General features: G+C 34.6%; 5 protein-coding genes and 1 long non-coding RNA gene across 7 annotated transcripts; 5 read left to right on the forward strand and 1 right to left on the reverse strand.

Moving 5' to 3' along the window:
- Nucleotides 1-489: 489 nt before the first annotated feature.
- On the forward strand, nucleotides 490-6,757 carry LOC106415488 (DNA (cytosine-5)-methyltransferase 1-like). Its single transcript, XM_013856218.3, has 12 exons — nucleotides 490-737; nucleotides 1,081-2,562; nucleotides 2,645-4,127; nucleotides 4,233-4,397; nucleotides 4,508-4,703; nucleotides 4,791-4,902; nucleotides 4,988-5,135; nucleotides 5,207-5,404; nucleotides 5,521-5,799; nucleotides 5,875-6,036; nucleotides 6,120-6,338; nucleotides 6,440-6,757. The coding sequence occupies exons 2-12, from the start codon at nucleotides 1,091-1,093 to the stop codon at nucleotides 6,584-6,586; spliced, it is 4,581 nt and encodes a 1,526-aa protein (XP_013711672.1). The 5' UTR covers nucleotides 490-737; nucleotides 1,081-1,090; the 3' UTR covers nucleotides 6,587-6,757.
- A 1,948-nt stretch (nucleotides 6,758-8,705) lies between these two features.
- LOC106414850 lies at nucleotides 8,706-9,713 on the forward strand. Its single transcript, XM_013855432.3, has 3 exons — nucleotides 8,706-8,885; nucleotides 9,265-9,378; nucleotides 9,516-9,713. Exons 1-3 carry the CDS (start codon nucleotides 8,784-8,786, stop codon nucleotides 9,615-9,617), a joined length of 318 nt encoding a protein of 105 aa, XP_013710886.1. The 5' UTR covers nucleotides 8,706-8,783; the 3' UTR covers nucleotides 9,618-9,713.
- Nucleotides 9,714-11,933: 2,220 nt separating this feature from the next.
- Nucleotides 11,934-14,005, forward strand: LOC106416005 (putative glycosyltransferase 7). The gene is made up of 2 exons (XM_013856825.3): nucleotides 11,934-12,147; nucleotides 12,538-14,005. The coding sequence occupies exon 2, from the start codon at nucleotides 12,551-12,553 to the stop codon at nucleotides 13,895-13,897; it is 1,347 nt and encodes a 448-aa protein (XP_013712279.2). The 5' UTR covers nucleotides 11,934-12,147; nucleotides 12,538-12,550; the 3' UTR covers nucleotides 13,898-14,005.
- Nucleotides 14,006-17,249: 3,244 nt separating this feature from the next.
- LOC106413802 (VQ motif-containing protein 29-like) lies at nucleotides 17,250-17,977 on the forward strand. Its single transcript, XM_013854545.3, has one exon. It carries the CDS (start codon nucleotides 17,424-17,426, stop codon nucleotides 17,838-17,840), a length of 417 nt encoding a protein of 138 aa, XP_013709999.1. The 5' UTR covers nucleotides 17,250-17,423; the 3' UTR covers nucleotides 17,841-17,977.
- A 647-nt stretch (nucleotides 17,978-18,624) lies between these two features.
- On the forward strand, nucleotides 18,625-20,347 carry LOC125591233. Its single transcript, XR_007327201.1, has 2 exons — nucleotides 18,625-19,916; nucleotides 20,021-20,347. It is a non-coding gene; the product is annotated as an uncharacterized LOC125591233 (long non-coding RNA).
- Nucleotides 20,348-21,158: 811 nt separating this feature from the next.
- Nucleotides 21,159-25,970, reverse strand: LOC106411684 (serine carboxypeptidase-like 10). 2 transcript variants are annotated; one of them, XM_013852492.3, is made up of 14 exons: nucleotides 25,725-25,970; nucleotides 25,498-25,643; nucleotides 25,344-25,420; nucleotides 25,153-25,272; nucleotides 23,218-23,320; nucleotides 23,107-23,144; nucleotides 22,919-23,020; nucleotides 22,727-22,813; nucleotides 22,553-22,639; nucleotides 22,116-22,187; nucleotides 21,916-22,034; nucleotides 21,595-21,708; nucleotides 21,455-21,500; nucleotides 21,159-21,368 (listed from the first exon to the last, which is right to left on the reverse strand). In XM_013852492.3, the coding sequence occupies exons 1-14, from the start codon at nucleotides 25,847-25,849 to the stop codon at nucleotides 21,288-21,290; spliced, it is 1,317 nt and encodes a 438-aa protein (XP_013707946.2). In that variant the 5' UTR covers nucleotides 25,850-25,970; the 3' UTR covers nucleotides 21,159-21,287. The 2 variants fall into 2 exon arrangements, with proteins under 2 accessions (XP_013707946.2, XP_048621001.1); XM_048765044.1 differs by lacking the exons at nucleotides 25,344-25,420; nucleotides 25,725-25,970 and having other exon boundaries at nucleotides 25,498-25,640.
- Between the last annotated feature and the right edge of the window lie 787 nt (nucleotides 25,971-26,757).

Here is a 26,757-nt window from a genome sequence, read left to right on the forward strand (position 1 = left end):
TTTTACTAGAATATTTGCATAGAGAATCAATAGATATTTCAAGTGTTTTTATAAGTATTGTTTAACTATTCTAGTTTGACTATTTGTATATATTTTTAAGTATTTTTGAAAACTTTAAAATATCTTATATATTTTAGATATTTTTATATATTAAATATAAAAATTATCAATATATTCATGATATATTAAATCTATTTCAAATACATTCGGGTACCCGAAATACTGCGGTTCGGGTCAAGTTCCGTGTTTCGGTTCTTTAGATACCAAAATTTTAAATCCGTTCGAATACTTAATCAATTTCGGTTCAGATTTGATACTATTTTTTTGGATCGGATTCAAATTTTTGTCCAGTCCTGCTTGCGTAACTGGACAGGGGCTAAGTCCCGTTTTTTAAAATGTCAATAAATATTTCTAAAAATGCTGGAATATCAATCATAATCTTTTTTTTTCGTGGGGGTAAATGGAATTAAATATCTCAAGGATTTTGTGGACTGCCCTAAAGAGACGCGAAAGAGATTTTAGGCGGGATTTGTCTTTTATTTTTTCCCCTTTTAGAACAGAATTTTTTAGCGCCGGTTGTTGCCGCGCGTCGCGTCTTTTCGCTCGTCTCTCTCCTTCTTATACCTCTCTATAACCCAAGGACCCATTAGCGAAACCTAAACTCGTCGTCCTATCTTCAATCGCTCTACCTCTCTCAGGATCCTTTCACATTTCTCCTCTCGATTTCGCTGCTCAACGTAAGTCTCCTCTACTGTTCCGATCTCTAATTACAACGCCCCAGCGCTCATTGCTCAACGTTTTTAACCTAGATTCGAACTAACTAACCTGAAATTGCCTGGAATCTTGAGTTGCTTCGCCTCAATTTCGCTTTCGATAGCAAGTTTCTGCCGTTTTTGATCTCAATTTCAAAACCCTAGCGCTCTAATTGTTCATCATTTCAACTTCGATTCGAAGGATCTAACTGAGATTTTCGCCGCATGTAATGCTTAAACCCTAGATTTCACTCTAATTGTTCAACATCTCAACTTAGATTCTTAGTATCTAACTGTTAATTTTGTTTGTTTTTTTGCTGACGTGTAGGTTTTTGGAGATGGTGAGTAACGGAGCTAAGGCTGGGGAGCAAAAGAAGAGACCTCTCCCAGAGATCAAAGTAGACTCAGACGGCGAAGACCTCTCCACGCGGAACACTAGGCCGAGGCGCGCTGCGGCATGCACCAACTTCAAGGAGAAATCCGTCCGCATCTCCGAGAAATCCGCAACCGTCGAAACCAAGCAGCATCAGACTGTGGAGGACGAGGTCGTAGCTCTGCACTTCACGGCATCTCCGCAGATCGGCGACGAGCCTCGTCAGACCAGGAGGCTGACTGATTTCATTTTGCACGACGCGTATGGAGTCCCGCAGCCTGTGGCCATGGTTGAGATCGGTGACATTTTCGTCACTGGCGTTATCTTACCTTCTGGTGAATGCGCTGACGAGGAGAAAGCCAAAGGCGTGAAGTGTGATGGCTTTGGGCGCGTGGAGAATTGGAGTATCTCTGGGTATGATGATGGCTACCCGGTGGTTTGGTTCTCGACGGAGCTGGCGGATTATGACTGTGGTAAGCCTGCTACAAGCTACAAGAAGATGTATGACTATTTCTATCAGAAGGCGTTTGCTTCCGTGGAGGTTTATAAGAAAGTGGCCAAGTCTGCGGGTGGGGACTCTGATATTAGTCTTGATGAGTTGCTTGTGGCGGTTTCGAGGTCTATGAGCCTTGAAAGCAAGTGCTTTTCTACTGATTTCTTGGTCATTAGAAATTTCCTTATACGTCAGGGAGAGTTCATATATAACCAGCTTGCTGGTTTGGATGAGACGGCCAAGAAAGCTGAAGCTAGCTTTGCTGAGATTCCTGTGCTCGTTGCTCTTAGAGATGAGAATAGTAGACTTGACAATGGTGCTGTTCTGATGGAAGGAAGACCTTCTAATGGGGTTCTGAGGATTGATGGAGTTTCTGAAGCTGCGAAGTGCGAGGCCTTGGCATCTGATCAAGAAATGGTTGACGAGGATCAAAGATATGCTAGAATTATGCAAGACGAAGAGGATAGGAAAACTATGCAACGGCCGAAAAGAAACAACGGCGCAGGTTCTGCATCTAATAAAGGCTACGTAAAAACCACTGAAGATGAGATTGCTGGTGATTATCCGCTCCCAGCTTATTACAAGAATTTCAAAGATGAAGCAGATGAGCTTATAGTTGCTGATGACTATGAGGTTAACTACGAGGACCTGCCTCGCAGGATGCTGCACAATTGGGCTCTGTACAACTCCGATTCAAGGTTCATATCCCTGGAGCTTCTCCCGATGAAGCCCTGTGCGGATATTGATGTGACCATATTTGGATCTGGTTTGATGGCAGAGGACGGTGGGTTCTGGTTTGGTCTAGATGATCCTGATACTTCTACCTCTGGACAGCCAAAGAAGGATCTTGAGGGGATGCCCGTATTCCTCAGTCAAATAAAGGAATGGATGATTGAGTGGGGGTGTTCAACGATCTCAATTTCAATACGAACAGATGTGGCCTGGTAAGCCGTCTATTCTATTGTTTGTTCCCCATATTTCTGCATTGCTTTCTTCTTCTTCTGCTGATGTCTCGGGTATATGCAGGTATCGACTTGGGAAGCCGTCAAAGCAATACGCCCCTTGGTTTGAGCCTGTTTTGAAAACAGCTAGGGTTACGATAGGCATTTTTGGTCTGCTAGAGGAGCAAACTAGAATGTCTAAGCTCTCATTTGAAGATGTCACGAAAAGGGTGTCTGAGTTCCAGAAGAACCATAAAGCTTACATTTCTTCTGATCGCTTGGCTGTTAACAGATATCTAGTCGGCCATGGGCAAATTATTTTGCAGATGTTCTCAGAATTTCCTAAAAAGGATATCCAGAGGTGTTCATTTGTTAGCGATCTTGCAAGGAAAAGGGCTGAAAGGCACAACACAAGATGGACCATCAAGAAGAAGAAGATTTTGTTTAAAGTAAATTGTAATCCAAGGGCAGGCATGGCACCTGTGGTATCCAAGAGGAAAGCTATGCAAGCAACAACAACTCGTCTGATCAACAGAATTTGGGGAGAGTTTTACTCCAATTACTCTCCAGAGGAACCCGTGCAGGCAGTTGGTGCAGAAAACGAGGAGGAAGAGGTTGAAGAGGAGGGCGAAATTGAAGAAGATGACGCAGAGGAAACTGTACCAGAACCTGTTGAGGAGGTTCAAAAGTCTCATACCCCTTTGAAGAAAATTCGAGGCGTTTCTGGTAAAACGGAATCAAGTTGGAGTGGCGAGAGTCTAGGAAAAACTTCTGCTGGTGAGCCTCTCTATCGACAAGCCCTTGTTGGAGAGGAAATAGTGGCTGTAGGTGGTGCTGTCGTGTTGGAAGTCGATGGAATTGAGGTCATCTATTTTGTGGAGTACATGTTTGAAAAATCAAACAACTGCAAAATGCTTCATGGAAGACTCTTACAAAGAGGATGTGACACTGTTCTGGGTAATGCTGCTAACGAGAGGGAACTATTCCTGACTAATGAATGCAAGACGGTATCGCTTAAGGAGATAAAAGGAACAGTCAGTTTTGAGATACGATCAAGGCCATGGGGGCATCAGTTTAGGAAAGAGAATACCACCGCGGACAAGCTTGACCGGGCGAGAGCAGAGGAACGCAAAACGAAGGACTTGCCTACGGAATACTTCTGCAAGAGTTTGTATTCACCTGAGAGAGGGGGTTTCTTTAGCCTTCCACTAAATGATATGGGCTGTGCATCTGGATCCTGCAGTTCATGTAGGATAAGAGACGATGAAGAGAAAAAGACAGAGATCAAACTCAATGCTTCAAAGACGGGGTTTTCGTCCAATGGGGTTGACTATTCCGTTGATGATTATGTCTACGTAAAACCAGAAGATATAGATGGATCGAAGGAGGCTAATGGGAGATTTAAGTCTGGTCGTAACATTGGCTTACGACCATTCGTTGTTTGTCAAATACTGGAGATCATCGTCAGAAAGGAATCTAGAAAGGCTTCCTTTGAGGTTAAAGTGAGAAGGCTTTATAGGCCTGAGGATGTTTCTGACGAGAAGGCCTATGCATCAGATATCCAAGAGGTATATAGTGATGTTCAAATTAAGTTGCTTTGCTGGTTTCTTCATTTGTGTTTATTACAATCTTTTTAACTCTGTTTTTTCTTCCTTTTTTGGAATTTGTTTTAGTTGTATTACAGCGAGGACACTGATGTTCTCCAACCAGAGGCTCTAGAGGGAAAATGTGAAGTAAGGAAGAAAATTGATATGCCCTCACGCCGTGAGTATCCAATATCAGAGAATATCTTCTTTTGTGAACAGATCTATAACCCGTCCAAAGGTTCTCTCAAGCAGGTACATATTTTTCTAAAATCATATGATAGGTGTCATATAACTCATTTGTTATGATTATTGCTGTTTCCGATACAAAGTTGAAGTGTTTCTTTGATCTGACCTGTAAACAGTTGCCTGTCAATATCAAGCCGAAGTACACTACTGTTAAGGACGACGCACTTTTAAGAAAGAGAAAGGGGAAAGGGTTAGTGACTGAAACTGATTCTGTGACTGACAAGCCTGAAGAGGTATCTAAAGAGACGCATCTTGCTACACTAGATATTTTCGCTGGTTGTGGTGGACTGTCTCAGGGACTTGAACAGGCAGGTATGTATTATCTCCAGTAAACGCTTCTTTATCAACCATAAAACCCTAGAACTAGTTGGATTCATGGGCATGCTTTTTATGTACAAGGTATATCGGCAACAAAGTGGGCGATAGAGTATGAAGAGCCAGCTGGGAAGGCTTTTAGAAAAAACCATCCCGAAACAACAGTTTTTGTTGACAACTGCAATGTGATTCTTAGGTAAGTAACCGACAAAGATAAAACACTTTCTCTTCCAGTGTGGCTATTTTCTGTGTTGAGAACTGTTGTTTGAAATGATCTCTAGGGCTATAATGGAGAAATGTGGAGATCAAGATGAATGTATCTCTACTAAAGAAGCTAATGAACTCGCTGAGAAACTTGATGAAGACCAGAAACGTACTCTGCCACTGCCCGGCCAAGTGGATTTCATCAATGGAGGCCCTCCATGCCAGGTATATGTTCTGGTCTTTACAATTGTGTTGAATAAGTGAAAGAAAAGGTGTTAACCAGTGCAATTTTTCAGGGATTCTCCGGTATGAATCGGTTCAACCAAAGCTCTTGGAGCAAAGTTCAGTGTGAAATGATATTAGCATTCTTGTCATTTGCTGATTATTTCCGGCCAAGATACTTTCTCCTGGAGAACGTGAGGACCTTTGTGTCATTCAACAAAGGGCAGACGTTCCAACTTACTCTGGCTTCTCTTCTCGAAATGGGTTACCAGGTAAATACCACATTTGTGGTCTCCTGCTCCCTGTTCTCCATTTGATTGCGTTGGCATGCCGTTATATTGTATGTGAAATTCTGAATTTAACATCTGTGAAATATGATGTTTCTCAGGTGAGATTTGGGATCTTGGAGGCAGGTGCATATGGGGTTTCCCAATCTCGCAAAAGAGCTTTCATCTGGGCAGCTGCACCAGATGAGGTTCTCCCCGAATGGCCTGAGCCGATGCATGTCTTTGGTGTTCCTGAGTTGAAAATCTCGCTATCTAAAGGTGTACATTACGCTGCTGTTCGCAGTACTCAATACGGTGCACCTTTCCGCCCAATCACAGTGAGAGACACAATTGGCGATCTTCCATCCGTAGATAACGGAGAATCCAAGACGAAGAGAGAGGTATGAATGATGTCACACATCAGGAGAAAAAAGTATCAACATGTAGGAAACTCATATGATTCTTTTGTCTTGCAGTATAAAGTTCAACCAATCTCGTGGTTCCAAAAGGAGATAAGAGGAGACAATATTGTTCTCACTGATCACATCTGCAAAGAGATGAACGAACTGAACCTCATTAGATGTAAGAAAATCCCAAAGAGGCCAGGTGCTGATTGGCGTGACCTCCCAGAAGAAAAGGTCAGAGTCTTTTATATCAGACTGGAAATCAAAGGAATAGTTCAGTGACGCTAAATGCTACAACTTGTTTACCCTATTTTCAGGTGACGTTATCAAAAGGGCAAGTGGTAGATTTGATTCCATGGTGTCTGCCAAACACTGCGAAGCGACACAACCAGTGGAAAGGACTGTTTGGGAGATTAGATTGGGAAGGTAACTTCCCAACATCAATCACTGATCCTCAGCCGATGGGTAAGGTTGGGATGTGTTTCCATCCTGACCAAGACAGGATTATCACTGTCCGTGAATGCGCCCGGTCACAGGTATATAGATATTATGTTCCTAGTCAAGACGGAAGCTTTTGATTTGTTCCTAAAGTCGAAGTAATGAAATTGATTGGTTGTATTATAAAAAATTGTGGCAGGGGTTTCCGGACAGCTATGAGTTTCAAGGGAACATAATACACAAGCATAGGCAGATTGGGAATGCAGTGCCTCCACCTTTGGCATTTGCTCTTGGTCGGAAGCTCAAAGAAGCGGTTCAACTCAAGAAGGTCCCCAAAACAAACTAGAACGGTGTTTCCTTTTTTTTTTTTTTTGTTTTGGCAAACGATTAGAACTTTTTCAAACACGGTTTGATATTATAGTTAAGTCGCTGTAATAATCATCCTCTTGAATATTTTAGACATCATGTATTATTATGTGCTCAGATAAGTTGAAGAAAAGAGCTTTGCTTTAGTGCACTTTCACTATGTCGTCGTCTGTTTGAATTGATAATAATACATGATGTTCGATGTCAATAAAAGTAACAAAGACAAATGTTTGAGTAAAATGTTTAATTAGCTGGAGTTTTTTAGACCTTTGAATTTTGTTTAGTCATTTTTATCAGTGACAACAACTATAGATATTTATATATATGGAAAATGTTTTAAAATTTATCATAAATTAATTTGTTATTTGATGTTATATATTGTGTCATATTGTTAATTTATATTGTTCAGTATTACTACATAACAATTCGCATTTAGATTAGTTATAGTGCTTATACATTAAAGCTATTAAAAGAACTTGTTATAAAAGGTATATTAAAATTTTAAAGTTAAATTATAAAACATTAAATGCTCAATCCAAACGTAAAACATAAAATGCTCAATCCAGACGTATGTCAAAGGCATATAGTTTAAATCCAAACATAAAGATTTTGTATAGTTTGCAAAGATTTTGTAATCTTTGATTATTGTTACAGGATGTTTTTTCTGAACAGTAATACCGTAACATGTTATAACTAGATTTTGAACTTGCGCCTCCGCGCGGATATATGTTCAAACTTAATAGATGTTAAACATTGATGTTACTATTTCATATTTTTTGAGTTTTTAGATTTATGTTAACCCAAAATAAATTCGGTTCATTTTATTACTAAAATTAAACCCAACATGAAAAAGTAATTATTTCTAAATTTGTTGTTGATTGTTTATATTGTGATGGAATATTAAACAAATCAAAACGATTTATTATATAAGATATTTGTCAATTAGTAATACTTAACTACATTATCCTATTTATAATGTAATTATATATTTATGTAAATTTATAATTCAAAATTTTCAAAATAAAACATCTTATGTAAATTATAAATAGATGGGTTGATATATAAACGATATGTATTATATTAAGAACATGACAAATAAAAAAATAACTATTTGGTAATTAATTTATTAAAATGGGCCAAAACTTAATTACAATGTTAAAACTTTATTTTCATCACAATATATGTGGATTATGCTTTAGTTATATCTTAATGGACCAAGTCCATAAAATACTAAACAGGTTAGTCCGGTTAAATGATATGATTTTAAACGTGATTTGCAAAATAAGAAACCCAAAAAATCTTGTGCTAGTTATGTGAATGATTTGATATCGTGATTGTTACAAAGATTTGCTAGATTTAAGAATGTCATTTTTTTTGGAAATTAATAAATGATAAGTTCTATCTAATATAAGTGTTTTGATTCTCCAGACTGAGAAAACATGTGGTGTTATAAGATGAATATGCGATGTAATACAAGAAGAAGGTACTATCACAATTTAATACAATGTTTTATCAATGGTTTTCTTAGCATATGTAGGAAACCAACTCATCTAGTTTGATGATTTTTAATGGTTTGGTTTAGTATCAGTTTCTAATTGTATGGTTTAGTAATGAGGCAAAACGCTGTGTTTTATTAATTGTATAGTTGGTTTAGTAGTTTTCTAGTTTATTAATAAGGCAAATTGTGTATTTAATTAAAAATCAAAACTCTATGTTTAATATCAGTGGCATAAAAAAATAATTATTGAGCAAAATTAAAGGTTAAGTACAAAATGTACTTCACTTTTAATAGATTAGATGATTTAAATACTATTACATATTTAGTGATTCAAATATTGTTATATGTTTTGGTAAACCATTTAAAATTTAAGTGATAATTTTTTATCAGTTAGATAAAAATATGACTTTGAATTAATAGAATAGATTTATGAATAATAATCTATATCTCTCTCTGGGAAAAATATCTACATTTTAAAAGTTGATCAGTAGGTATTAAATATAAATATGTGCATATCCACCAAAATTAAAAGATTTGAGTGTTTTTTAACCATCCAAATATATTATTTCCTAAATTTGCCTTATAAATTTCCCTTATAAATTTGACTCTTCACTCGGTATATATCACAAACCAAACAAAACATTAAAAAGAGAGAGAAAAGATTAAGAAGAGTAAAACTATGTCAATGTGTAACATCCTAATCTTCGCAGCCCTTTTACTCAGCTTCATGATTACTGCTTCGGTAGCCCGTCCATACTCGACTCTCCAGAGCAACGATACGGTGAATATTCATTTTCTTAGATTTTTTGTTTACTTTATTGATTATATCGATTTAACTCTACAACAAAACCAAATTGAAACTGAGAAAATATCATATCTATCATATAGAAAACCCCAATTGTTTTAATATTTTTCTGTTTGTATACGTTACATTAATATGAAAGACTAAGAAGTTTTGGGTCCGAACGTTCATACATCTTTCTAGGATGAAATCCAAACATATTAAATTAACTTTTCTAAGAGAGTAAATCCTTTCTAACAAAACTTTTTAGATCTCTATTAGATGGTCCAAGAGTTTTAGCTACTAGATCCACATCTTGTTGATGTATTTTTTATTTATCAAATTGTTGACAACTAAAATTGATTTTAAATGTATGAAGGAGACGGAGAAGAAGTGTGAAACGAACGAGTGTCTGATAAAATCGACGTTGGATGCTCATCTTGACTACATCTATACCCAATCGCCTCCCCCGAAACTGCATACAGTCGTTAAAGTAATCCTCTAACTATATGTCCATCGATTTCTATTATTTAGTAATAATACATTTTTCACAATATAATGAATAGTAAATCAAATGCTTTTAAAGTATGAATTGAGAAATTAACTAAATTCATTTTTAACTATTTGAAGGAAATAGGAACACTATGTGAAACGGAGGAATGTTTGATGAAAGCAACGTCAAGTGCTCACCTGGATTACATCTACACTCAGAAGTCTCCTCCACAACATTAAGCCAATCAATAATTAATATATTCAACTTGTGTTCCTTCAATTTCTGTTGTGATCTCCATATTTCTATACTACCAATAAAAACTTAATCAACAAAAACTTAATACTGTTTATGTTTTATTTTAAGTGGTTTCTGACCTTAAACAAACCAAAAAAAACTCTACAAGTAAATGAACAGGACACAATGGTCACGTCAATGACTCACTCTACACACGAGCGTAGCTGCTGCATCCAAATCAGAAGATATGCGTACAAGCGGCTAAGCCTCTTCTTACCGATGGCATTCTTGCTATCTCTTCAATGCTTTGATCCATCTAAGGCTAACTTCGTCGAGAACTTGTACAAGAGCTTGATCGACTTGCCTCTTATCAGCATGCCAAGGAACTCACGACTGTAGCTACCTCCGCAAGTACAGCTAAAGCAGGGGTGCAAGCCCCGTGTTTATAAATATCTTTGCTTTCTTTATTTCCAAGTAAGTCTGCAAGCCTAAGAGGATCATCGTACCTTTGCTTTCCAGACCACAGTTACTAATTACTAGAGCATGTCCATTCATCTTTAAGCAATCTCCAGACCAAGTTCCTCAATAATACTTTTCTGATAAATGCCAAATCAATTAAATTAATATGACATAAATTTTATAATAATTATTTATCAGAATTAAAATATTTTATAATTATGACTATACTCATATTAAAACCTAGTTAAAAATTTAGATGTTTTATTGTCGCATAACTAATAGTGTGATCAGATTGCATGTTGCTTCATTTTGATGTTGCATGACTGATCGTGTAACTAGTCGCAAATCGTGATTTTAAATCACTGATATATTAGCTACTAGTTTTGTCATAAAACAGATGTTGCAGTCGCATATCGCATAACTTGTAATGAACAATGTTTTGGGCACGAGTCACTTTGACATGTGCAATAACAAAACCATAATTATTCATATAATAAAATTAGAATTTACTATATGTTTTTAAATATTCCGATTATTTTAGTATAACGGCTTCGTATCTTGTGCCTCCTCATTAACTGTGATGGGCAAAGAGATGCCGCTCTTTGTGACTGTCTTCGCTGGCTAGGGATAGGGGTGGGCGCAAGACCGGTATTTGCTTTTTTACGAATACTTGATATTTGATTTACCTTGAACGAGTAATAAATTTTTTGACTTGTACTTGATTTGTCAGAAACGAGTGCTTGTTATTTCGAGTACTTGTCCAAATATATGTTACTTGTCTTGTTCGATTACTTGCTACTTACAAGTATTTATTAATTACTTGGATATATTTTCAAATTTCTAAAATTTATTTGATAGATAATATTTACTTGGATATATTTCCAAATTTCTAAAATTTATTTGATAGATAATATTTTACGAGAGAAAGTTACGAGAGTTTGTTTTATTTACTCGACTTGGTAAAAACAAAAAAGTTATTTTAAATAAAATATTTGCACCTAATATAATATGGAATTCGATAAGAAAATATTGTTTATTTCTTACAACAAAAAAATATTTGTTTAGGGCTTTAGTTTTTGTGGTTTAGTTATCATTTTTTAGTCGTAAAACATGTAACGAATAATATCAAAGCGAGTCGTAATTTTTTTTGTGATACTTGTTACTTTCCTTGTACTTGCAAGTAGCAAAACTCAACGCCTTGATACTTGACTGGGCAACGACGACTACTTAGAAAAAATAAAGGCAAGTATGGATCAAGTAGCGGATGTAAAGCAAGTACCGAATAATTGTGACCAGCCCTGATTAGGGATTGGGAATACGATATAAAAGTATACCACTATCTAGCTCCAATATAATATGATATGATAAGCCATTTTTTATCAACAGGTCGAACCAAATTAATCAAAAGAAGCATATCACTTTCAACACCGTAAGCCGAGAATTGCGGGTGCAATAGTAATTTAATTTACCTAAAGTATCGTCAAAAATTGGCGGCACTTAACTGGTGTGGGATACTGCAAAGTACAAACTTTTGTAGCCAAAGGAGTAAAAGTTCTCTTTTTTTTTTGCTAAAATAGCAGTAAAAGTTTTAAGTGGTAGTATGTGCATTATAGTCTAAAAATAAAAACTAAACTGATGGTATACAAATATAGATGATGTAATTAATAAGCTTAACTGAGAATTTCAGTCTGAGATAAGTTATAAAAAAACTTTTACCTTAGAATGAGCTGAACTGAGGTTAAAAATAAAAAATAAAAAAATAAATTTTTTACCCAAAAAAAAAAACTGAGGTTAAAATTACAGGAGAAGAAAAAAAAAACACTATCAACTTATATATAAATCCAACGGGCCAAAACACTTTATTCAGCCCATGAGCCCTGGATCCCGAGAAAAGATACGACGTCGTTAAACACTGTCGGTGTCTGAGTGAGAAGCAAAACAAGGACTTGCAAGTTTCACATGGCCCTTCCCCCTACTTTCAAGTTTCATAGTATCACTACTCTCTCTTCTTCATTCCCAGTAAAAATTAAAAATTCACATTCGAAGCTTCTTCCCTCTCTGGAATTTCATTTTCAGGTAAAGTCCCCATTTTTATTCAGATTTTGTTTGTGCTTCTTCTTATTTAGTATACCGGTTTGATTAAATCTCTGCTAATTGCTTAAAGATTTGTTCTAATCACTTATACACTTACTTAGATCCGATAAAGATTGTGATTTTTGGTTCAAGTATAGAAATTTAATACCGTATACTGTTTTGAGTAATGGTTTATACAAAGACCAACACTCAAAAACGAAAACAAATCTTCCATAAATGTGAATAAATTGAATTTCAATTGACTCTATGAAATCTGAAACAATTCAGTAATATATCAACCGAATGACTAATGTCACATTAATGTTAAATTGGAAAATAAAATAAAAGTTATTTCCTTTTAGTTAAAAAAATATTGCATATTTTTTTTTGCAGGTAAATATTGTGGATGGTCTCGCCTGAGGCATCGCATTTCCAATCATCTCCGATGGCAAAATACGCCGGAGCAAGAGCCAGACCGGTCATCTGCTTCAACGACGTCGTTCTCTTCCTCGGCGGAGCTTTCATGTCTCTCATCCTCGTCTGGTCTTTCTTCTCCTTCTCAAACTCCCCAAACCTCACCTTCTCCGCCGACAAAACCGACGCTTCCACCAAATGCACTCGCGGAATCGATATGCGGTACGATCCAACCGACCCGGTTTTCTACGACGACCCGGATCTATCCTACACAATCGAAAAACCGGTTAAGAACTGGGACGAGAAGCGAAAACGTTGGTTAGAGCTACACCCCTCGTTCATCCCCGGATCCGAGAACCGGACGGTTATGATAACCGGTTCTCAATCCGGTCCGTGTAAAAACCCGATCGGAGACCATCTCTTGCTCCGGTTCTTCAAGAACAAAGTCGATTACTGCCGAATCCACGGCCACGACATCTTCTACAGCAACGCGCTTCTCCACCCGAAGATGAAATCGTTCTGGGCGAAGCTCCCGGCGGTTAAAGCGGCGATGATTGCTCACCCGGAGGCGGAGTGGATCTGGTGGGTCGATTCCGATGCTCTCTTCACCGACATGGATTTCACTCCGCCGTTTCACCGTTACCGTAACCATAACCTCGTCGTTCACGGCTGGCCTGGAGTTGTTTACGATGATCGGAGCTGGACGGCGCTAAACGCCGGCGTTTTCCTCATCAGGAACTGTCAGTGGTCGATGGAGCTGATTGACACGTGGACAAGCATGGGCCCGGTGAGTCCTGACTTCGCTAAGTGGGGAGAGATCCAACGGTCGATATTTAAAGATAAGCTGTTTCCGGAATCGGACGATCAGACGGCTCTGATCTATCTGCTGTTTAAACACAAAGAGGTGTATTATCCTAAGATATACCTCGAAGGAGAGTATTATTTCGAAGGGTACTGGTTGGAGATCGTACCGGGTTTAGCCAACATAACCGAGCGGTATCTCGAGATGGAACGAGAGGACGCCACGTTGCGCAGGAGGCACGCCGAGAAAGTGAGCGAGCGATACGCTGCGTTTCGAGAGGAGAGGTTCCTGCGAGGAGAAAGCGGCGGGAAAGGGAGTAAACGGAGACCGTTCGTCACGCATTTCACGGGGTGTCAGCCTTGTAGTGGGGACCACAATACGATGTACGACGGTGACACGTGTTGGAATGGGATGATCAAAGCCATTAATTTTGCTGATAATCAAGTGATGCGTAGGTATGGGTTCGTACACTCGGATCTAGGCAAGACCTCCCCACTTCAACCTGTACCGTTCGATTATCCTGATGAGCCCTGGTGATTTTTTAAATGAATTTTTTCCTATGTGGCTCTTGTTGTGTGTTTAATTTTGTTTTTGAACGCTTTAGATGGTGGTTTTATAATTTTATATGAGTTTACTATTATAATCTATGATTTGAGAATCTTTTTGAGTAATATAATGATTATTGTAGGGCGTATGAGATAAAGAAAACAGTATCTTAGTTGTACTTTTTTTACTTTTCCATAGAGTGAGCCATGATGAGTGGGATTCTTCGATTTGTTGTCTTCTATCACTTCTCTGTATCTTAGATTGTACTTGATCTCTCAATCACCACTAGTCTTTTTTTCATAAAATATAATACTTTATATAATGTGCATTGTAAATATTGTTGGGCCTCGGAAATCTCGCCCCTTCTCCAGGCTCCAGCTATACAGAAGTGTCAATTGGGCTCGGTACAAAACTCTCGCAAAATCCGTAAATATTTAAGGTGTCCCAAGAAGGCAAGAAGTGAGTAGAGAATGGTGGTTACCTGCGAGGGAGGTATTTAAGTTTGATCTTGGCTTGCGCAGAAATAATTTATTCTATTAAAATATGAGTCACTATTTAAGTTTGATCTTAGTTTGCCCGGAAATAATTTATTCTATTAAAATAAAAGTCACAATTTCTTTTTATGTGTGATTTTTTTTTTAAAATGAACTTTCTCTAGAAAATTATTTCATTTATTTCTATTGATATTTTGATATCATTAAAATATCAAATCTTATATAATCAACACATATAACAACTTCACCTATAAAAATGTCATAATTTTATTTTTAATTATAAAAATTATGTTGACAAAAAAAATTTAACCAAATCTTAATAAATTTTTAAAAAATATTTTTATAAAATAATGCATTAATTAATTTCGTAATTAGTCATATAATATTATGACAAATTAATATTAATTAAGATTTTATTATAAAATAAAAAATAAAATTTGTATGTTATTTTCATAAACTTTTAATTACAGTCTATATTATATTAAAATAGAATGACTATATGAATTAAATATAAAATTCTATTAAATTGATAAATGAACTTATTTTATTTTTAAAAATTCATTTAAAATATCATGCACCATTAAGGCAGGTAAAAATTTGTAATCTATGTATAATATCTACTAAAATAATAAGTCTAAATTATTTAAACATAAAAATATATTTACCTATAAATCATGCTATATACTAAAATTATAGATGCTAATGGATATTTTTTAAACACAACAAGGAAATATAAATGATCTTGAACAAATATCTGTTCTATAGTGTAACTATATAAATTAAAAAAAAATATTTTGTATGCAAATTGTAGAATTAAAAAGATATATTTTGAAGGGGTTATATTTGATTATTTATGATTATGAATTTATTATACCAAAATTAAAATTATATTAGTATATAATAATAAGTAATAACAAAGTAAAATGAATAAAACAAATCTTAATATATCGATAATGTCAAATAAAAAACACAAAAAATAAGATTATAAAATTACATTATATATAATATTAAAATATAAATCATATATTTAAAATTTTTACGATTATATTAAAGCTATTCATTTATAGATGTGCGGGTAAAGCTCTAGTTTGATTTATATTCTAAATCCCGACCTGACCCTAACAGAGTTATTAAGAGTTCGGGCTTTTCGAGAAAAATTTCTAATCCTGATGTTATACTGCCCTTTTCACCATTTAAAAATATAAGTGTTCACAAAAAATCAATTTCAACTTTCTGTCATTAAATACAAAGTCAGTCCAAACTTTTTTTCTGACAAAAGTGTGTGTTTTTATACAATTTAAAAATTATATTATAAGCAAACTAAATTTAACGAAACTTAAATAATCAAATATAAATTAAAACTATATATAAGAGACAACAAAATTTATCGCAAACGCAGTCAAACTTCCACACTTTATATTCTAATGGAATACATGTTTTACACGAAGAATAAAACACAATTTATCGAATTTATAATACAACTCTTGTAATAATTTATACTAAAATACATAAATAGTTAGAGTTTAGATTCGCAATATAAAACAATATGTCAATATCAAAAATGATTTAATTGATCATAATAATGATACAAAATAAACTGATATGTACAGTTTCAGGTTTTTTAACAAGTTCGAACTCAAACGAACTTAAACTCAAAATATTTGAAATCCAAATAGGCATAATCCGAAAGACCCCGTTTCTTGTTAGATTTATATAACAAAGCCCAAATTCGGTTATTTTATGGTTGGGCAGATCAAGATTCTATCAAATTTAATTTTTGAGGTTTTAAGATAATTTTACTCGTGAAACTTATCTATCCAAAGCGAATTAGTAATAAGATGAGTGTGTTTGATATTAATTTTCTTATAATTTGTTTGATAATATTTCACATAACATAAGATAAAACAAGGTTCAACAAATAGATAGGTGGTAAGGAGACACTTTGCATAGGACTAGCGTTAACAATTATATGTTTATTAATTGTACATCTTATATTTGTATTACATATTTTTATATTTTATATGTTTATTTAGAAAATGACTTTGAAAAATATCTATTCAAAAGGAAATCAAACAAATTAGTGAGCTTACAGTAAAAAAACTGAAGAGAAAAAATATTATCATTTGTTATAGTCTTATAGACAAGACAATATAACTAAATTAGTCATAATCCACTCTTATGTTATTTGAGTAAACCAAAACAAATTTGAGTCTGGTTTGAACTAATTTAGGATGATTTAAACTAAACGATATTCTATCCGTTCCGAAATGTAAGATGTTTAAAAGAAATTTGATGTTTTAATATGTAAGATGTTTTCATATTTCTAGATAATTTTTTAACCTTATTAAAATCTAGGTAACTAATCAAATTTAATAGTTTTAAATTGTAGTTGGTTAAATAGTTTTAATTTATAGTTTTAATAATATTTTTTAGATAAAAGATAAATTTTTTAATAAGTGTGTTTTACCTAGAATATCTTATACTTAGGAATGGAGGGGGTAATTGTTTATATCATTTTTAAAAGTCTTTTTGGTTATGATCGATTTGTAGCTTAGAAAGACAAAAAAAAAAGGCTTAGAAAGACAAAATATGCATCTTCTACACCCGAATAACATTGGTTAAAACAATGTTAAGAAGTCATATAAATGACCAATAAATGTCATATGATTCATAACACACATGTTTACCTTGAATAAAACACATGTAAAAGCCAAAGGTTATTCATATTGCTTTCCCACCTAACATTTAAATTAAAAACCAAATAACAAAGCACACACACGTTGAAAATTCAATTCCGCATTACACGATATTATTTTAATATTCTCCTGAAAGTCAAATCCGATTAAGCCGCAAAAGAAGATCAGAAAACGCTTGACCCACGCTTAAAAAGGTTTGACATATATACGCGCATACACACACACATATATATAAATATATGTACACACAAGCCATCAAGATCACAAACACTTATCTTCAAATCCTGATCAAATCTTTGTCTTGTAAACACAGAAAGTTCTTAAGCAATGGAAGCTACTTCACAGCCTTGTTTCTCTCATAATTACCGTAGATCATCTGAAAACTACAACTCATCGCTCCATTCGACACGAAAGCAACCAGCAAAGCCATGGAAAAGACCCGTAACAGCTTCGCTTCAACGAATGCATCCCAGAGTTTACCGAGTCGAGCCTGTGAACTTCAAAGAGTTGGTTCAGAGTCTAACCGGCGCACCACAAGATCATGAGAGAGATCAGATGCATCAAGTTGAAACTAAGCCACTACTCAAGATGCAACACGGTCTAGTTGAGGTTAGGCAGCCACTCAAGATTTTCCATGAAACAACAACTCAAGAGAACCCAGTGGCGTTTGATCTGTCTCCTTCATCATCTCGTTTTTGGGAAGCTTTCCCTCTTCTCAGTCCTGCGAATCTATCAAGATGGTAGGAAAAAAGAAAACGAAAAAGCTTTCATTGATTGCAATTCTTGAAATTTATCGCTAGAAAGATGTATGTATACGAAGAGAGAACACTTGTTACTGTTACATTACAAAACATCTGTTTTTATGAATCTTTTTCGCGCTCTCTATTGATATCAGTAGTTCCTTAGCTGCGACATGTGAAGAAAAAGCTCGTCTCTGCCTAAACCAGATACAGGCTGATGATGATAGAGTCATGTTCATCGAACTCAATGTTTTTTAGGGTTCTAACTCCACTAATAATACCAGTAGACTAAAAAAATATTTAAGAAAAAATGGACCAAAATTATATATATTATTGACGACTGGAAGCCCATGGCTTCTATAGCTTCTGTCAGAGCCGGACCTGGGTATTAGTCAAAATCCAAAGAGGGTGTTGTCTATATATAACTCTCTCTAATTTTTTGTTTAAAAGCTTTAATGTTCTCGTCGGGTGTTTTTCCTTTGGCCACTTTAATTTCGTCACATTACACAAACACAAAAGTCTACAGTACCTGAAAAAAATCATCACAATATTAGGACAATCAAGAAAATTCTAAGAACAAACAAAAAGACCACATGTATCATACATTGTTGGGGCCAAACCAATTCTCACAATCAAGATCAATCTTCTAAGGAGGAGATTCTATGTACACTAATCTGAATGGAAAGTTTTGACATGTAAAGAAGATGGATATACAGGCCGCACAGACTATTGAAGCTGTGAAAAAGGCAGGAAATAATGATATCTGGGTAGGCTGAATCAAGTCAGAAACACTTTATCAATGCTGTTATTGCCGAGCATAATGAATGGCACGAATTTGAGAAGCCTCAGGAGCCAAACGAAGGTGACTTGATACCAAACTTGATATCAAAGCCCAGTGTCGATCGATACCCTCCCATCATTGATATCGGGGAATGTCACGGAAACTTCACAAAAAGACAACATCGATCGGCAGCTTCCTGTTATAATTCAGCACGCAGCAAAGCCTCGTATAGCGATTGGAGAAAGGGTTAAGTCTAGACTGCAGTATGTACCCAGACATCTCAGAAGGTCTATTAGTGCTGCAAAGCTTGCTGGTTTTCCCAAGCGAGTGAAAGAGTTCATGAAGATGGATCTTTTGATGATGCTTATTACATCGTTTTGGTATGTTCTTCAGGGATTGGTATGTTTTTGGTATGCTTTTATTACATGTATCGTTTTTGGTATGTTCTTGAGGTGATCACTCAGAACCATGCTTTAATGCTTTTGCTGATTCAGATTGGGCAACATGCCCAGAAAGTAGATGTTCTATCACTTGGTACTGCGTTTATTGTTGAAACTCTTTGATCACTTGGAAGTCTAAGAAACATGACACTACAAGAAAACATCCTCCATACCGATGACATTTTCCGAGAAATTTGTTTGTCTGAAAAGTTGAGACGGCTTTGTGAGCATTTTCCGAGAACACAAGAAATTTGTCGGAATGCTTACAGAATTTTCCGATGAATCATTTTTCTTGGTATTTTCTCGGAAACTATTGTTGGTATCTTGTCGGAAATACAAATTTTTCCGAGGGATGAGTTTTGTCGGAAGATCCTCAGGTGTTTTTATCAGTAATTTATCGGAACAATTAATTTTCCGACGATTGATTCTCTTCTCAATACATCATCGGAAAAAACAGACAGAAAATTGTCGGAGTATTCCGATGAAATACCGACAATTGTGTTACCGATGAGATACCGACAATCCGACGATTGATTCTCTTCTCAATACATCATCGGAAAAAACAGACAGAAAATTGTCGGAGTATTCCGATGAAATACCGACAATTGTGTTACCGATGAGATACCGACAATGGTTTCTCGCCAATTTCTCGAAAATTATAACTTTATATCTATGGGGTATGATTTCTTCTTTTCCTCATTCCCATCATCTCATTTCTCCTTTACCTTCGACTGTCTGCAACTCATGGGCAATGGTGGTGATGATTGGCGGTGATGAAACAATGGAGAACCTCTCCACGTTTCTTCTCTTCCAAGCAACAACAAAGCTGATGATGAATTGATGACGGTTTGGAATGACGGTGATGACCACGACAATGTCTCGGTTTTTAGATCTAGATTTAGATCTAGATCCAGTTTTGTTTTGCATATTTAATTTGTACTAAGGAGTATTGTTGTACTTTAGTGGAGGCGGCGAGTTGAGGGAGGCCCTGTTTTCTCTGCATTGCCGGGGGCTTGGTTACCGGAGCGAAAACATGAACTAAGTGCTCTGATGGCTTGACGGTGGGTGAAGGCTCCGAAACAGATACGTCGGTGTTCTGGTTTTGTCTTGCCGGAGACTCTGAAACTGCTTCTATCTGCCGGTTTGTGATTAGTTTTGTAACATTTTTCTTTTCCGGTGAGATTTTTGGGTCGGCTCCTAATTGTACGGTGGTTCTCATGTCTCTTTATGTAAATTATTTTTTAATAAAGAGGATCTACACATGTATGTTATTCATGAAGCTTTTTCTTACCATGGTTTTCCATTAAGATGGAGATGATACACCTCCATGTATGTATATATATGTATATGTATGTATATATATATTTGTTTTATTCAATAAATAATTTAAATTTCTGATAAGACTCCGACGTATTTTGTATCATCGTATTTCATCGCCTTATTTTCGGTAATTAGCGATAAATGTTTCCGACAAGTTCTCCGAGAATATAACGCATCGGTAGTTACCGACAACTATCCGACATACGTCTATTTCCGACGCCCAAACTCCGACCAATTATGGTTTCTCGGCAAACAGTCGGATACACCTTACTCCGATGACGTTCCGACAAACATGTCCCTCGGCATGGAAGACGTTTTCTTGTAGTGTGATATGGTGAGTAGGAGTAGAACTGAGGCAAGGTATATGAGTATGGCTCATGCTACTTGTGAGCTTTTGTGGTAGCAACTTCTCACCTGCCTCCACATTGGTGTTACTAGCTAGCTTTTTTTTCTGATAACAAATCAGCTATGTACATAGCCACAAAACCAGTCTTTCACGAGCGCACCAAACATGTGGAGATAGACTGCCACACGGTCCATGATCAAGTGAAGAATGGTTTCTTACGGTTTATGCACGTCTCTAGTGCTAATCAGAATGTGGATATCCTCACCCAACCTTTGCATCCAGGTCCATTCAACTCTGTATTTGCTCGGATGTCTACTTCAAGTCTCTTTACTCCACAAGCTAGTTTCATTTCAGAGACTTGAGGAGAGTGTATTACTTGATATAGAGTGGGTATACTCTGGTTTATATTAATGGTTATTATTTGGTTTAGCTTCCTTTTACTAAACAAATGTATATATAGTGAACCATGTAAAAAACTTTACGATCAAGAAGTTTAATTTTATTTCACTCAATAATACATTTAGCATTCCAAAAAAATTATGCTTCCAAGGCCATGAGTCTCTTTTACAAAGCATGGCCACTGATCCACCTTTGGAACATGATAAATGTCTCGTTTGGTTTATACTCTGCTGTGTGTCCACCTCCCTAGCTCAAAACATCAGTAAACACATTCTTAGTGATGCAAATTATGCAATGCTAGTAAAATGTTAAGTTGAATCAAGAAGACTTACTTTGATGGTCGCATATGTCATCTTATTGGAATAAGTTCTCGTGTATCTGTCAAAAAAGAAGGCAACATTGATTTTTATGTGAGTTTGATAAGCTTACAATGCAAAAAGATAATGAACGAACAAGAGATGATTATATATACCCAGCGATTTGATCTTCTATCATCCATGGCCTCCAGTCATCAATGATGGAGTAATTCAGAGATTTGATCCAAGCTTGAGTTCCTTGGAATGGCATCGTGATGTCATGATCACCACTGTTTACCACAAATCACACAAATTTTATATTCTTGAGTTTGTACGTAAGAATGGACAATCCAGTTTACGATATTGTTTAGGTATCTGATCTTAGGCTTTATAAAAACTAAAACCAAATGAAGTCATTTGTATTTTAGTTCAGATTGATGAAAATTCGGATTAGTTTCCAATTTTAGTATAGTTAAGAAAATAGAGTTAATTCAAACCTATAAATAAGAGATCGATATCCGCTGATGCTGTTATTCATATGATAAGGTACGCTGCTTATAATGTCTTGATTGTATGGAATAGTCCAGTTACATCGCTGCCAATGTCCTTTAGTCCCCTGTATCAACAGATCGTCAAAATTTTATTCTAGAAACTTTCTTTATATCATCAATGATCTTAAATTAAAGTTGGCGTATACCTTTTCAACATGAAGAGCTTCGCGAACTCTCTCGTTGTTGGCCCAACATTCAATGAGATAATATAGATAATACTGTCGAGGCAACCATGTGTCTCAATGTTTCAATATCATAAATTTATACGTTCTATATATCAGTTGCTTCAATCGTTACACATGTTATACCTGAGACCTTTTTTAATGAAAATCATCTATGTAATAACTGTACATAGCAGTATTGTCATTCTTTGTTACTCCATTTTAAGCAGTATTTAATTTTACTATATCTACGATATTTTCTGTAAGATTTGTTCCCACTAACATTATGAACCTACGATATTTTCTGTAAGATTTGTCCCCACTAACATTATGAACCGAATAAGAGGAAAACAGATAAAATCCTACGGGTTTCCCAACCCTTTTAAATTGTCACTAAGATGGCGGAAAGATGCATTACTTACATAACAATCAGGAGATGTATTTGATGAATTACTTTTGTCATCGCAATCTGGTAATAATATATGTTGTGTGTTTATTTTGTCAGTGCACTGCAGATAAAAATAATAATTAAATTTAGTTTAATGTTGGTATTTAGTACTAAAGAAAAAAAATTGATTTAAGTTCACAGTTTGTACCTTATGGTATTCTTCAACAAGTTTCAAACATTTTGTGTTACGTGGATCCACATTTCCATAATTTCCTTCGCAATTTCTCTTCAACGACTGTTAAAAAGATCGTGTAAACTGTTGTGTCATTTGAGGCTTCACAAGTGATATAACTATACGAAAATAAAGATAACTCGGAATTAGGCTGCATATATTACATACCTCGTATAGTTCATCAGAGATTAATGACATTCCATGTGAAAATGGAATACGATAGTTTTCTTCAATTTCAGGATATGTTACTGGGTTTCCCAGCACATAACCCTGGTTTTTGTACAGAATATACAATTATGAACTTTTAGTTTTAGAAAAATGTACAAAATAATTAGAAGCAGTTAAATATTAATTACCTGTAGATTAATGAGAGGTTTGCAACATATATAATTTCCTGCATGCATCATAGTGCCAATATCGTTAAAACAGATACAATATCAGATACAATATCATATATAATTACCTACCTTTTGAGATTTCTTGAACGAGTGCTGGAATAGTCTTGCCGGAATAAGAATCTCCGGTAACGTAAAACGGGTTGGAGAGAAACTGTGGATGCTTGCTTAGCCACTACCAAAAAAACACATCTAATCTATTAAATTATACTAGGACCATGTTATTAATAACATCTTAACTAAAGGATATTCTCAATATACTCAAATAAGAAATCAAACAATTTCTTCAGCAATCATATAATAATAAAAATCAAACCCATTACTCTCGAAATCATAACAATAGAATATTCATTTTTTAACTAATAAGAATCCTAACGAAATCCTAGCTAAACAAATAGTAATACTCAATATCCCCATTATTAATCTGAAACAAAACCACGTGTCGTCTAAACCCTATCTATACTATATAGTACTATCAATCCCACAACTCTAACTACACACTGCAACCACACAAACTGAACTTCCATTTTTACGATGGTGCCTCCTAAAGATATTATAAGGAAATTAATTAGATCATATATAAACATTTCAAGAACACAGAATTTTAAAACCAAAATTTACAATGAAATTATTAATAATTCATCTAAACCGAATGTTTAACACTAAACTTTTTAATATGATGTTTCAATTTTTTTTTAAAAACAATATGTTAACATAAGCCTTGACATAAAAACCAAGAACCGAACAAAAAAATCAAAATCAAAACCAAAGCGAATTCCATAAATAACTGAACGGTGACTATATCTTTTGACAAAAAAATCAAAAATTTAAAATATGAACCGAAACTAAACCGAATACCAAACACCCAGATCTATGTTAACATATGACAATTATCATTTCATCTAATTGTTTTTTCACCAAAATAAAAGTATCAAAATAAAATTTTATACAAAACACTAAACTTTTATAAAACATATATTCTCATAACTTATTTTATGTTCAAATTTTCTTATAAATAAAAATATACCGCCTGCGCGCAGGTTAAACTCTACACACTTAAATCTTGGTGTTTTAATTGATAACCCTCGCAGTATACCAAGAAAATCCTAAACCAGTTCAAATATGATGGACTACATCAGCGAAGGCAGTATAAATTATAAAAGCTTATCCGTATACACAGATGCCTAGGCAAAAGTTGGATAAATGTGTATTTTACCTGTACGTATATACTCCTTTCGTTTCACGATATAAATAGTTTAGAATAAAAACATTAATGTTAAGAAAACTGATATTTTATAAAAAATAATATTTAATTAATTAATTCAACCAATTATGAAAAAATTGATATTATTTGATTGGTTACGCTATATCCAATAAATATAAAAATTGTCTAAATATTTGGAAACTACTTATATTTTGAAACAAAATTTTTTTTCTTAAACTACTTGCAATAAGAAAGGGAGGAAGTAATATGTTATGTATAATATATATACTTTATGCTGATTGTGTTTATGTATGTGAAGTTGAAATCAATATATTTTAATTTAAGATAACTGGATAAAAAATATATTTCAGAAATAAAATTATGTATGTAAATTTTTTAAATATATATATGGTTTTAAATATATAAAAACAAAAACATGCTTTTAGACATATACAAGTACAACAGTTTTACATATATATTTAAATATTTTATAACTAAATGAAATTAAAAAGATTTCTGTGAACAAACTAATAGATGTAGAAAAATAAATTAAAAAATAACCAATGTAAATAATAATATTAAAAAAATTAATTATCTAATATTCTTAAAAAAATATGTACGCAAAATCCATCCAATCGTGCGTATAGACTGCAAAATTTCAACTCTAATAATATCCAGTGTTTGAATTGTTTTAAAAACCGCCTTAAGCATCGCAAAGCATAAAATTGGGACACTGACTCTATACACCGAGAAATGTAACATATACAAGAGCTTTAAGAAGACACTTAAATTTGCCATATTACCTTTTGAAGAAACTCATGGATCATCTTTGCTTCATTTGTGTCACTAGTTTTATCAAGTGGAGTTCTTGAGTAGGAGAAGCCAGCTCCAACAGGTTGATCCAAGTATATTATGTTCACCACCTGAAAATGTGATCAAAGTTAAAAATAGGTCATTGGGTTTTCAATTGACTAATAAGCGTACTTTTGGTTACCTGTGTCCATGAATATGTAGAAGAGACCAAAGAAACTAGACTTCCATTGTAAACCTCAAACTTCAGACCCACAGGTCCTAATTTTTGGTTTTTACCACTTTAAAACAAATTATTGAAAATCATGCTTAGTGAAAAAGATATTTTATAGATTTACCATTCTCAAAAAAAAGGCCTTCGAGAGAAGAGCATCCAGGTCCTCCGTTTAACCAAATAAGGAGAGGATCTTCTTTTGGATTCTTCTTAGATTTGATGAAGTAGTAGAACAATTGCACTTCCTCTTCCTCACCAATGCCGATGTACCTTTCGTTCAGAAGAATAGCAAACTACTAATTCCAAACTCAAACACACATTGGGTACAAAGAAAAGAAAGATTTGACAAACCCTGTTTCAAGCTCGAACGGAAGAGGGCCTTCAAAACCGGGAAGAAACTTGACGATAGAGCCACAATCAACATGATGACTCAAGACAAGTAGGAGTAGAAGATAAAGCTTTAGTGTCAAACTCATTCTCTTTTAATTTCTAAATATTGAGTCATTTACGGAATAAAATGAATTTTTATACTGTAGGTAGCATTTTGCTACTACCCTCCTCCGTCCATTTTGAGGCACGTAGTCAGTACAGCAACCATTCATCTTACCTAACAGTGATAATATTGTACAGCTCGTATCATCAGCAATCAGCACTGTATAATGACGAGATAGTGTCAAGGCTTCAGCTCGTCTCAGTATAATGGATTATATATTTATATAGAAACTTTTAGCGTTAGTAAAAAAAAAAATTAGTGAAAAATACGTTCAACTGCAGATAATTGGGGAAAAATATTTTAGAAATTTAATACAAAACCTTTCAACTGATATTTCATTTGTATTTTAAAAAATTCATTAGTGTTGTTAACTAACACACTCGTCGGTCCACTGGGAATAATGGGCGACCATTTTGAGAGTCACGTGGTTGGTGCAGCCACCATCCATAATATTAAGTCATAATAACTGATAAGAGTGACAATTATTTTGGAGTAATAATGTGAAAATGATACGGAGAAACAAATAAAACTAATGGCAAATCAAACCAGAATAGATTTATCTTCATATATCTTTGTATTAACTTATCATAAGACACAATTATCCTTGTACTAATGAAAACAATTATAAGAAATTGTATATAACTCAAAAAATAAAAACCAGTAATATTCATAGGAATATTTTACATGTTTTCCTATAGAAAAAAAGAATTAAGACACATTTAGCATTTGTTGATCTAAGTTTTTAGAATGTATATTATAACCGTTTTTACAAGGATAAAATTAATATTCTAACAGTTTTACGTTTTAGATTGGTTATTATACATATTGTAATGTTTTCTCTATCGTCTATCTAAGTTTAGAATATGTCTTTTACAAAACAAAAAAAAAAAG

Source organism: Brassica napus, chromosome C8 (genome assembly GCF_020379485.1).
Source record: "Brassica napus cultivar Da-Ae chromosome C8, Da-Ae, whole genome shotgun sequence".
NCBI classification, from domain to species: Eukaryota; Viridiplantae; Streptophyta; class Magnoliopsida; order Brassicales; family Brassicaceae; genus Brassica; species Brassica napus.

Bases quoted from the DNA above. Each gene is read 5' to 3' on its own strand.
- LOC106415488 (XM_013856218.3), top strand. From the start codon at position 1,091: ATGGTGAGTAACGGAGCTAAGGCTGGGGAGCAAAAGAAGAGACCTCTC. The intron at 4,398-4,507 runs GTACATATTTTT...ACCTGTAAACAG, and splicing joins CCAAAGGTTCTCTCAAGCAG to TTGCCTGTCAATATCAAGCC. The intron at 6,339-6,439 runs GTATATAGATAT...AAATTGTGGCAG, and splicing joins GTGAATGCGCCCGGTCACAG to GGGTTTCCGGACAGCTATGA.
- LOC106414850 (XM_013855432.3), top strand. From the start codon at position 8,784: ATGTCAATGTGTAACATCCTAATCTTCGCAGCCCTTTTACTCAGCTTC. The intron at 8,886-9,264 runs GTGAATATTCAT...AAATGTATGAAG, and splicing joins CTCTCCAGAGCAACGATACG to GAGACGGAGAAGAAGTGTGA. The intron at 9,379-9,515 runs GTAATCCTCTAA...AACTATTTGAAG, and splicing joins AACTGCATACAGTCGTTAAA to GAAATAGGAACACTATGTGA.
- LOC106416005 (XM_013856825.3), top strand. From the start codon at position 12,551: ATGGTCTCGCCTGAGGCATCGCATTTCCAATCATCTCCGATGGCAAAA.
- LOC106413802 (XM_013854545.3), top strand. From the start codon at position 17,424: ATGGAAGCTACTTCACAGCCTTGTTTCTCTCATAATTACCGTAGATCA.
- LOC106411684 (XM_013852492.3), bottom strand. From the start codon at position 25,849: ATGAGTTTGACACTAAAGCTTTATCTTCTACTCCTACTTGTCTTGAGT. The intron at 22,035-22,115 runs GTATACGCCAAC...CTGTTGATACAG, and splicing joins AAGCTCTTCATGTTGAAAAG to GGGACTAAAGGACATTGGCA. The intron at 21,709-21,915 runs GTTTGAATTAAC...TGTGGTAAACAG, and splicing joins TATCGATCTCTTATTTATAG to TGGTGATCATGACATCACGA.